Consider the following 12,646-nt stretch of genomic DNA (forward strand, 5'->3'; position numbering starts at 1 on the left):
AATCCATTTTTATATATATTTTAAAATTTGTTAAACATTTATTGGGCCATGTCGACCAAATGGTCAATAATGGTCCTGGAGGGGGTGGGAAGGGGAGGGGCCCTGAGTGGGTGTGTATACAGCTATGCTTTCCAACCCATTCTGCAGCATTTCTGGGATTTCTTGAAGGCTGAAAAATGTTTTATGGGTTTCTCAATGGTAAAAATGTTGAGAAAGAATGGTCTTGGCACTAGGTCCCTGGGCATAATGCTGGGCTGGGAAATGGCTCTCAGAGGGCATAAGGAGCTACCAAGGGTTGAAACTACATCTCACAGGAAGTGGCAATGCGGTGATTCAAAGTACGGTGCTTCAGCATGGCATAAACAGAGTTCTAACTCACTTGGGATTCCCGACACTAGCTTTAGTGGCCGGAGCACACGAACTGCCCGCAGAGTCCGCAGGTCAAAATCGGTGCCGACTGTTGCCAAGATGCTGAAAGAAAAAAGCAGAAAACAAAGATGTTGATTCTCAGAACCAGGATTATTTTAATATTAAGGGAAGAAATGTGGCTTTTCCCACATAAGCCTATGACATAAAGGTTGCTCGTACTTGAAAGGGCAAAGTGTTCTAGAAATCTAAAATGTTGAGGACTTCCAGGTGCTTTTTATTTTGTAGGTTAGATACTCAGATAGATTCCAGATACAAAGATCATCCATTTAGTCACAATTGATTTTTTTTTATTCCCGATCTTCAGTCACTAATAAAAATGAAATTGAACACTTCAAGGATTAATTGCATTAAGAGAATTTGAAATGCCCTGTCCAAGATGCCCAACCTTTTACTGGTTGTGCTCTTACGTTTTTAACAGCAATCTGCTGAAGAGAAATAATTCATGTGAAGTTAGTCTACTGATTTATTTCCAAGCTAGTCAGTTTCACCTGTTCAATTTCTGCACTTCTGGTTCCCATTAAAGGTTAGTGGCAAGGTCCAGACCAGAGCCCCCCTAAGCCACTGCCCCTCAGAAATTGTTCAGTCCCATGGGTCTTTGAAACTGCAAGCACACAAGAAACCAGACCTTTTTTAAAGGACAGGAAAAGGTTTATTAGATAAACAAAAGGGGGGGGGGAGGAATATCATTAGGCAACACGGTCTGCTTGATTAAGTAGCACCAAACAATAAAGGCTTACATTTCCAACTCATTGATATCTGGCATTAAATAGCACAGTCACAGAATTTCAGAATCTGAAACCAGAAGTTTAAGCATTCTTATATGGTTTAGCATAGTGTACCCCTCTGTCTGGTAAAATCCCCAAGGCAGCAGCCCCTTTCTCTTGATCTCTAGCTCAATTATACTTTTTGACTATCTGGCATCAGGTGATGCTCCACCCAGGGCCCACATTCCAGGAATTCTCTGGAAGATTGCAGCATCACTCCTGCTCCCCTCCCCCTCCCCCCAGCTTATGGACCACAAATTTCCAGGAAGAACTAACTGCCAGATTCTTGGCACTGAGCTAAGCACCTGTGGATAAGAATGGATTAATTGCAGACACCTGCAAAGCTGGAGCTGGTCCACTAATATTTACATTAACCCTTCAGAAGAAACTGGGTGCTTTGCTCACAGCTAATGAAACACGGGTAATTCAAACTATGACTGGGAATATATAAGAATGCATTGCCCTGTATCTTCTCACTCCACTGAGCAGTTTGGAGCCTTCCTCCAGCATAAATGGCCCTCCCTCTGCTTAAGTTAGAGGACAGGTCCTCAGGCTTGAGAAAGTTCTTCTGGTCCTTAGTAGGATACTGTCCATGCTCTATTTTGATCTATGGGAATGGGTGAATAGACCCCTCCCTAAGGAAAATAAATCCAGGTCTCTGCTTATATTTAATTTAAATATATGCACTAATACACAAATCATTTTGATTAGCTTTTCAAGGGAGCAAAGGAAGGCTGAGAATAATCACATCTGAATAACAACCCCAGAAATGAGATACCTCATATTAAAAATGCCAGCAACCACAGCTCTATAATTTAGAATAAGGAATTGTGACAATCCATGTGAGTAGATGTCTAATGTTTTTTTTTAATGGCTTGATCTCTTGTCCCAGCTCAGGGAGCAATCCTAAGCAGGTCTACTTAGAACTCTACCACATTTCCATTCAATGGGGCTTACTCCCAGGAAAGCAATCTTAGAATTTCACTGTACGAATAGCAGTTAGGAGGCATTTAAGTAAGTAGAGGGAAGCTGTTTTGCTTTGTTGTAAATTAAAAACGGAAGACATCATTTAACTCAGCAAATCCATATGTGACTATTGATTAATGGGCAGAAATAATTCATGGCTGACTGAAAGACAAACCCTTGCTTTTCCTTTACTGTTCTCTGATGAAAATATAGGTCAGGTCAAAGGTTCTTCTGACAAAACCTCAACTGATTAAATGAATTTTGGGACAGGGGTGGGAAACAAGAGTGTGAATGGTAAAAGGGGTCAGATTCAGTCCATTGCTAACAAGCAGAAAAACCCATGCAGCATTTTCTGTAACAATTTATAAAGTGAGAAGGATGTGGGTCAGTGTCAGAAGATCCCAAGTTTTATCCTCAGCATTTCCAGTTAGAAGGATCAGGTAACATGAAAGTCTTCTACCTGGGACTCTGGAAAGCCACAACAAGTCAGAACAGGCAGTACTGATCAAGAAAGATCAATGACCTAACTCAGGAGACAGCAGCTTCACTGAATGTTCAAAAAAGGCACAACTGAAAAATTTAAATTCAGGTTGGTGCAGAATATTAGGACCCAATAGGCTAACACTATCAGTAATGCAACAGAGGTACTCCTTTGGACCCCCCCCCCTTTTATCTTCTATATTTTGTAAAACTGCAAATACATTAAGGATATACATGTGGTCCTTCGACTAATTGGAGGTGGGCCCCGAAGGACGCCTTCTCCCCCCCCCCCCACGGCCCTTTACTTCATCCCTCCCAGCCCTTTACAACACACTTCATTGTTGTGGTGTGTCTGTATCTTATTTTGAAGGGATGTTTAAACATTACCATAGCAATCAGAGAGCGCTAGGGCAGTGGTTGAGAGTAGAGGAGTAAACTACCCCCCCCCACCGGGCCTCAGTAAAAGGCATTGAGTGGTCCCCGGCGTTGAGTGGTCCCCGGTATTGAGTGGTCCCCGGTGATAAAAAGGTTGGGGACCACTGCCATAATGTATTCTATAGATTTAGCACGTGAGAGAGAAGTGTGAAACATAAACAATTTGAAAATAGAATTGTATGTAGAATTTGAGAGTTCATTACTGTTTTCATAAGCCATTAAAAAGTGACTACAGTATTTGCTGGCGTATAAGGCTACTTTCCCCCCCTGAAAAACATGCCTCCAAGTGGGGGGGTCGTCCTATACGCCGGGTGCACTTCAGTTGGGATAGACATAGCTGCCCATAGTGGCCCATAGTACTGTAATGTAATGTAACAAACTCTATATTTTGAGTGGAAATGTTGGGGTGGTCGTCTTATACGCCCAGTTGTCTTATACGCTGGCAAATATGGTAATTTAATATCAAATGTTCTTGCTGTTTGCTGTCTTCTCAGAATTGCACATATTCAGCTATTATGGACATTTCTGTTATTTTCCAAACTCCAATAATTCTCCAATAGTACAAAAACCAGAGGAATGTTGGTTAGAGGCTCCCATAACATTATGTACCTGGGGGGGGGGGGGAAGGAGATTTATTCAGATGGTTCATCAACCCTTATTTACCAGAAAGAGTCCATATGTTTCAGCATCTGTGCCAGGTAAATCATTCTCTCTTTTTTTTTGCCACTATTTTTATCTATAGTGTAAGGCTTGTTACAAAATTGTACTGCAAGTTGCTGGACTTGTCATTCTTCTAAACCTAGCTGCTCTCCCCACCCCCACAACTCTAGAAGTTAATTTTCAGAATGGATGTCTTTCTAACAGGACAAGCAACTCTACATGCATCCCCCTAACCTACTTTAGGACAATTAAGTTTTTTTAGTGCATTGCTGATAAAAATTAACACCTTAAATGTTCAAACCAGCCAAGCTTACAGAGTCCATGCACACAGCATGTAACAGTTGATGGGGGAGGGGGGGGGAGACTCCAGTGATTATTCTTAATTATTCATTCGTTTATTTAGAAGATTCTATGCCGTTTTTTCCAAGTCCTGCTCAAGGCAGCTTACAGTAAAAAAGTACAGTATTAAAACACAAGGCATTAAAATACAAGCCACTGTATATAAGCAACATTAAACCTAGTTAAAAAAAAACCTGAAGCAGAACATTCAAAAGCTGATAAAATAAAACCCCTCATTAAAAGCCTGGGACAACCTGAGGCCATTCCATAGGTGAGGAGCCACCACAGGCATGTCTCTAGCTGCTGCCTGCCTCACCTCTGAAAGTAGAGAATTGAGCCTGAGACGCAGATCTTAACTGGTGGGCTGAATCGTATGGTATATGAGATGGGATATCACAACCATGTCCTATTTTCATATGTGAAATTCTGTCCTCTATGATAGTGGTCCCCAACATTTTATCACCGGGGACCAGTCAACACTTGACAATTTTACTGAGGCCCGGGGGAGGGTAGTCTTTTGCCAAGGGACATCGCCACTGCCTGAGCCCCTGCTCCGCTTGCTTTCCCGCCGGCGCCCCTGACTTCCCACCGCCCGCTGGGGGGCGCTGCCAGCAGCAGCTGCGCGCCGAGGGGAGCCCCAGCCATGGCGGCCGTTGGAGAGCATCAAAGGTAAGCGGGCAGCAGAGTGGCCGGGCAGCCCCTGAGGCAGCAGCTGGGGAGGAGGACGAGGAGGAGCAGTGGTGCGGTACTGACTGATCTACGGACCAGTCCTGGTCCCCGGACCGGGGGTTGGGGACCACTGCTCTATGAGAATTGGTCTGTCCAAACACCTTATAGGAATCCAATTTAAATGAATTGATATAATGATAATGAATTAAACTGAATAAAATATTTCCCCAAAAATCTTTTATGTGGCAAGATTATCATGTATTTAATATCCAACTTTCTATAGAAGCACATCCCAACTCTATACCTGTCCAGTTTTCTGCATATTATTCATTCTGTAAAATACCCACTTTATATTGCATTTGATTGATAGGAGGATGAGATAAACCAGCATTTAGGCAATCTCCAGTTTTATTGGAGCTGAACGTTTATGAAGAAAGAAGATGCTTTCAAGGGTAGTCCTCTGACAATTTTAAACTGAAATTAATACAAATCGAAATATGATTTCACAATCCAAAATGTGGTATATATATTTTGCATATGTGTAATGGAACAGTCTGCTCCTCCCCTAATATCTGTGTGACTTAGTTTGGTCCTTCTGGATTGAGCTCTTGTTTTCAGTTTCCATTTTGCATAGCGTTGGTGTTATATCGTAAATAAACTGTTGAAGTTTTCAGCCAGCTTGTCTCTACTGAATGGACCTGAAAATGGATGCCTGAGGAAGTACTCAAACCAAAGAACCCACAGCTGGGCGGGGGTGGGGGACTACACAAAAAACACATTGATTTTGATCTGTGTTTGAGAAGATGGTCCCAAAATAGAACCTTTGAATCTACAACACGCAGTTTGTGTATGGTTGTTCACAATGCAGTTAGTCCTAAAACGAGACATTCATAAAACAATAATTCTATACCATTAAACCAAGTTTACCAGGTGTCCCGACTCTCGCGGGACTGTCACGCCACTGGCCGTAATGTCTCATGTCCCGCCGAGCTCTTTGAAAGTCCCACAATGTGCCTAGCTGCAACAGGATGTGTTGCGGCTCTGCCCGGCCCCGGCTGCCCCGCCTTCACTGAGCTAAAGCCAGCCCCACCCCACGCACGTTCTGCGCCTGCGAGGGATGGCAGCACATGCAGCGAGGCAAGCAAGGGAGGTGGCTGTGAGGAAGGCGTGCAAGGGGGGCCAGGTCTCCTCCCTGGAGGCGGGGTTATGGACGCACACGCAGGCACAAGTTTGGACAAGGTGGGCCCAGCGAGTTCCGGGCCGGGAGGAAGGCATTGGATAGCAGCGGTGGAGTCATGGTGGTGACGATGAGCCCAGTCGGAGGGAGGGAGGGCTGCCACCCCGCTTCACTCTGTCCCGCCAGATGCGACGCCCTGCAGGAGCCACGGCCCCGTCGGGCAGGGCAGGGCGGAGGCAAGGCAGCTAGCCCTACCTGTGGGCAGCGGCTGGGCCTGAGGGAGCCGGAGGCAGCAGCGGTATGCCCTCTCCTCAAGAAACCTCTGGACCCGCATGACCCCGCAAGCTCCCACCCAGTAGCGCACTTAGCGTTCCTGGGTAAGGTGGTAGAATGCTCCTAGCATTCCTGGAAGATACTTCGGCGCTCAATCTATACCAGTCTGGCTTCCGTCCTGGTCATGGGGTCAAGACGGTGTTGGTCTCCTTGTTGGATGACCTCTGTCGCCAGCTTGACCGAGGTGGCTCTGCTGTGCTAGTTCTTCTAGATCTGTTGGCCATGTTTGACGTGGTTGATTATGAGCTGCTAGCGAGCTGCCTCGCCGGTACGGGGATTCAGAGGGTAGCTGTGGGAGAGGAGTTATCGGGCCCTTACCAGCTCCCTTGTGGGGTCCCACAGTGCTCAGTGCTCTCTCCCACATTATTCAACATCTTCATGCACCATCTGGCTCAACTGGTATGGAGTTATGGGCTGGGTTGCCATCAGTATGCTGATGATACCCAGCTCTTTCTCCTCATGGACGGCCACCCGGACTCCCTCCAGATCCATTTGCCAGATGTTTGGAAGCCGTAGCTCTATGGCTCGAGCAGAGTCGCCTGAAACTCAACCCCTCCAAGACAGAGGTCCTGTGGTTGGGCCATAAGGGGGCAGATCAGGAAGTGCACTTACCCTCTCTGGCCGGGACGCAACTTAATATCGCGTCTCAGGTCAGGAACTTGGGGGTGACTATTGATGCCTCACTAACACTTGAGGCACAGGTTAAGCAGGTAGCCAGCATGGCATTTTTCCACCTTCACCAGGCCCGGCTACTAGTTCCCTATCTATCCTCTGAACACCTAACCACAGTGATCCATGCGACGGTCACCTCCAGATTAGATTTCTGTAACTTGCTCTACACTGGCCTGCCTCTGGGCTTGATCTGGAAACTGCAACTAGTCCAAAATGCGGCTGCTAGGGTCCTCACAGCTACACTGTGGAGGACCCATATCCAGCCAGTCCTGAGGCAGCTGCATTGGTTACCAGTTATCTTCCGGATCAGGTTCAAGGTTTTGGTTTTGACCTTCAAGGCCATCCGTTGTCTGGGCCCAGCATATATGAGGGACCGCTTTTTGCCCTATATCCCCCACAGGGCTTTACGCTCGGCAGGGGCCAATTTATTGGTTATCCCCGGCCCCAAGGAAGCCTGCCTGGCCTCTACCAGGCCCAGGGCCTTTTCAGTCCTGGCCCCGACCTAGTGGAATGAGCTCCCAGAAGAGCTGAGTCTTATACCATTTTTAGTGCATTACTTTCAAATGTTGTAAGGTGGGGGAGCTCAGATCGGATGTAATGCCATAGAGCCCACTCTCCAAAGGAGTAATCTTCTCCTGGGAGACTGATCTTTGTAGTATGGAGATCAGTTGGAATTCTGGGAGGACACCTGAAGTTAGACAACCCTGTAGGCAGCAGAGGTAGGCAGGCAGGCAGCAGCTAGGTGAGCAGAAGTGTAAGGCCACCAGGCTTACTCAGTGTGACCCATGGGCCCACCTGCCCAGAGAAGGGCTCCTCTGAGCCCCTGTGCACGGGCTCTTGGCTGGGCTCGTCCCCTGCCTGCCTCCCCGGGAAAGCCTTTCTGTGAGGTCACTGCAAACACTCCCTGGCTGTGAGGAAGCGGGTGCTGCAGCCAGTCCGGCCACGAGCAACCTCGCCGCCTGGCCGCTGCCCAGGAGAGCTCATGGAGAGGCCAAGCCTGATGTGCCTGGGGTTAGAGGGGACCCCCGCCCACTCGCTGCCCAGGTGAGAGGCTTGGCAGAGGCAGCGGGTGGGGGAGGGCTGCAAGGGTCGGCTCTGGAGGAAGGGAGGGCCGGAAGGTGTGAGTGGAGCACAGTTTGGCCTCCAGGGCAGCCCTTGGTCTCCAAGCTGTGCAGGCTTGAGTGGTGATTCCAGAACTCCAGGCTATTCCTGAAGGTTGGCAACCCCCCAGTCAATGGTGTCCCTCTTTACCTATCCTAAAATCTGGTTGCCTTACATTAAACACACAAACTATTTCTGACATGAATCAGCTATTCTTTTGGATTAGATTATGGACCTGGCTTGCCCTAGCAATTATTTTCACTGCACAACTAGTTACAAAAGTCTTTCTGAAATTCTCCCTGGACATTTTCATTCTCCCTGACTTCAACTCCACCCTTCCCATAACTGACACTATAGAATAAGAAGATGATGATGATCACTAACATCATCGTTTTATCATAATGCTTTCCAGATCCCACCAGTAATGAAAAAGATGAACAGGAGGTATGTTTTTTTTCTTCCTCTGTATAGAAATGCAACAATCCTCTCATTATATCTTTTTGCTGATTTTTGGTGAAGCAATCCATTTTTCCTTTTATTTATTTACCTTTTTGCCTTTCCCAAGTTAGAAGTTTTGGAGGATAGTAATTGTGTTATTGTAAAATCTTGGCTCTAGATTTAGAGTATATTCTTATTTGTGCCTTTTTCTTATGGTAATTAAATGCTGACTCAGGCTCCATGAGCAATTCTGATTAGGAAGTACTTGTCTACTCTGGCCATGTGAATCATTGAAGCTGAGATATGCATATGTAGGCCAAAGTCCTGGACAAACTGGAAAATAGGCTTTAGGATGACCTGATCCTTTTGAAAAATCTAAGGCAAATATATTAGAAGGTGGCATCAATCCAGGATTTTACATATGGTTCTATCTCAGGAAGGAATTTGTTTCTAGTCACTAAGCTGCAGGGAAAGAACACCTTAGACCGGCTTTGTTCCTCGCTTCTCCTGCAATATGCTCTCACCTAGGTGGATCGGCAGATCTTAGAAGCTAAGCAAAGCCTGCCCTGGTTAGAAATAGGATGGGGGATCACCAAGTAAGTCCAGACTTGCTAAGCAGAGGAAGGTTATGGGGACTGAAATGGCCTTGTTCATCCAAGTGGAAGACGTGTTCCTGGGAGACGATCAGGGGTAATGTGATCCTGGTAATTATTCTGCTCCTCTCAGCACCCTTTGATACCATTGATCCCGATATCTTTCAGATAGGACTGCGAGGCATGGGGGGGGGGGGGCAACTACTGCTCTGCCCCTTGGCCTCTGACATTCCCCAAGGTTCCATCTTGTCTCTTACACTTTTCAACATCTAAGTAAAGTCACTGGAAGGGGTCATCTGGAGATTTGGGCTGAACTATCACCAATATGCAGATGACACTCAGGGAGGCTGTAAAAACTGTGGACATGTGCCTAGAGGCAATTTTGGCATGGATGAGGGCTAGTAAGCTGAAACTTAATCATGACAGAGTGGAGGTGAGGGTCTGATCCCAGAAATAGATTGTCCCCTGTTATGATAGAGATAGCATTCTCCCTAAAGACGCAGGTTTGTAGTTTGAGGGTGCTGGATCTAGATCCAGGCATGCTATTGGATAAATAGGTGGCAATGGTGGCCCTTTCATCACTTCATGGAAGAGGACTAAAGTGATAGGGTATCTGCTCCATTCAGCACTCTGATCACTGCATTCTTTACTGGGTGTAGCTTTCAGACATTCATCAAGGGCTGCCCATATAAAAATCACTGCAGTTCTGTTCACATGGTCAAACCACGTGTGATTAGGGTCTCCTGTACTTTTTTCTGAAGGCAAAAGCACCTGTTAGCAGGGAGAGGGATTCTAAGAGGGTGCTATGAGAAAGTTGTTTTTTTTTAATGTCCCTTTTCCCTGAATTCTGTTTTTCCAGTTCAAATTTAGCCTGCTTCCTCAGAAGCTGATTTTCCTTCACCAGAGAAAGGGGAGAAGGGAAAAGTAACATTTGCCCTTTTAAAATTGAACTGATCTGCAAATGCCACTACTATTACCAAGCCAAGGAGGCACATATCAGACTGAAGCCAGAGCAATAAGCAAACATGGATTTGATGCACAATCTATCAGCTGCTTCTCAGGAGCCCTGACTTTTTCTATTTTTAAGACTACAATTATCAAGGCTACCTAAGCTTTAGATGCTTTTAAAAGAACAATCCTCAGGAGCATATTTATAGCAGGAGTGGTGTTAAGCAACTTCCCTTGAAAAAAAGCCCTGGGTGAAGTTACTGTCACATTTCCTTTAGAAAGCAAGGAAACTGGTAAGAATGGCTCCTGAGTTAGAAATCCACCAGCCTCTCTGTTAACCAACTAGACTTTCACCCTTATGGAGAGCATTTTATCCAAAGTATTGAGCTCATATACAAAAAGGGGACTATGTCATGGGTTTCAGCAGATGGGGAACTGTGGCTTTTTAAAACATTTTGCTCATTAACAGTGCTATCTAAATGATAGTAATAACCACAATAACAGTTTCATCCCAATGCCAAAATAAGGCCCCTTCTTGTGGCAGGCGGAGGGAATACTTCGTTTCAACAGCTCTGAACAGCAGTTTATCAGTTTGGAGTAGACATAATTTGTCTTAAAACGACGTGTTCCATTTTTGAGCAAGTGAAGGTTAGGCTTCCAACCCACTTTCCCTGCATTTGTACACCGTGCAGAAAATAACTTTTTAAAACACGGCAGAGGCCCAGTTTGGCTGAGGACTAGAGAAGAAAGGATTCTGTCTTCCTTAGATATTATTTTCCTGACAGGAAATAAGAGTTAAGCTGTGAACAAAAGGGTCAAAAGTCAGTCCTTGCATACTCCCTGTCATTCTGTCATACTCCTTGTCATACTGGCAAGGGCTCGTGGTAATTGTAGTCCATGGACATCTGAAGTGCCCCAGTTTGGCCACCCCTGCTGTAGTAGAGCATTTAGGTCAACCTTAACTCAGGGCTATAGCCATGCTGATCATGGCCGTAATTTTTTATGTTTCCTGTATATAGATGGGCATTCAACTCATGCCTCACAGGCAGATGACTTCTAGTATTGTGTGCTTATGTGTAAAGTGCTGTTGTAATAGCTGCCTTATGGTGACCCCAGCAAGGGACTTTCAAGACAACGCAAAAGCCATTGTGGTCCTCTGCACAGTCTTCCTTGGTGGTCCCCCTTCCAAGTGCTAAACTGAGAACTGATGAGATCAGGCTACACCATACTGCCTTCCCTCCCCTGCTTCCAGTATTATCTGCTACCAAAAAACATACCAATGTGGCCAACAAGTCATGCAACGAGGACAGCCTCCCCTGTCCCCAGCCCTAGGGAAGGCTCCTGTGCATTTATCATCTAGTTCAGCAGAAGATCTCCCCCCCTCCCCCAGAAAACAGACTGAACAACCGGAAAAGCTTCACCTGCTCAACTTCTTGCCGTGCAATAGAGCCTTCTCTGTTAGTAAAAGAGTGCTGGCAATTTTAGGAAACTGAAATATCATAGACCAAAGAAAACAGGAGCACCAAGAAGCAGAGCCGTTGTGTAAACTGAAATACAGAGAACATCACACACCTGTGCTTCTCTTAGCACTGCTTTACATGGATGCCCTTGCAGGCATTAGAGGTTCTGGGGCCAAAGAAATAGGCAGCTTACACAGCAATCTTAAGTTCAGTTACACTTTTCTAAATCCACTGAAGTCAACGGGTTCCTGCTTCAATCAGAACTAGGAATCCACCTTTATTATCCATATAGGAATTACCTGAGGCAAAAAATCAATTGTGTAGCATATGTAGTATACCATGCATCCATTTTCAAATAGGAAAATAATTTCCATGCCAAAAATGGTGCAAGCAGCCTTGAACACTTCTGTCAGATACTACTCACATGTTTCCAAGCTGTTCTCTGCTGTCATGAAAGTTTGGAACTTGCCAATTTAAAATGCAAGCTGCAATTTCAAGAAGCCAAATTCTGTGCCAAAAAATAGATCGTTTGCTTGTAAGGCGAGAATAACAGCCTTGTCAGCTAGATGAGATATTTTATACAGTAGATTTTGTTCCTGGCAAATTTATAATCTACCCTCTGATAAATATAAAGGAAGCAAGGAATATTCAATATCCAGTTAATTTGTCAGTTATCATTGCATGTTATATGAAATATTCCCTTTTATTTTGGCCTTTCTCTCTCCTTGCTCTGTTCATCCAAATGAGAATTATTCTGCATTGCATTTCTAATTACTGCTGTTCAGGGAACATGCTGATCAGCAGAAGATACAGGGAAAATCCTGAACCCAACTATAAAGATCACATTTCAGTCCAAGCACAACTGAATAAATAAAATAACTCATAAACCAAGTTCCTTCCTTGGAAAACCCAAACCAGGATAAGGAAATATTTACAATAACAATTTATAAAGCAATGAAGTTAGACATATTGAGCAGCTCAGATATCTCAGGAGAAACCTGAAGGTGGATTTTTAGGAAAGAAATATCCACAGAGAACTCACGCAGAGCAATTCCTCATAAACTATGTAAAATTAAAGCACAAACTAAATGTTATGCCTGTATGTGTATTGGAACTGAATTATGCCAAATTCCTATGAATTGCCAGGAGGAATATTTAAAATGCAACATAAGTAGGCTAGAA

The 12,646-nt window shown here is 45.1% G+C and overlaps 1 protein-coding gene across 14 annotated transcripts in view; it reads right to left on the reverse strand.

The window, feature by feature from the left end:
- The window catches only part of CACNA1A (calcium voltage-gated channel subunit alpha1 A), a 406,947-nt gene that overhangs the window by 188,537 nt on the left and 205,764 nt on the right, over window positions 1-12,646 (reverse strand). For all 14 annotated transcript variants that reach the window (XM_077327283.1, XM_077327280.1, XM_077327282.1 and 11 more), the window contains one exon: window positions 380-471. In XM_077327283.1, coding sequence (XP_077183398.1) covers window positions 380-471 — 92 coding nt within the window. The remainder of the gene's footprint in view (window positions 1-379; window positions 472-12,646) is intronic.

The sequence above is a fragment of the Paroedura picta genome, chromosome 3 (assembly GCF_049243985.1).
Source record: "Paroedura picta isolate Pp20150507F chromosome 3, Ppicta_v3.0, whole genome shotgun sequence".
Taxonomy (NCBI): Eukaryota; Metazoa; Chordata; class Lepidosauria; order Squamata; family Gekkonidae; genus Paroedura; species Paroedura picta.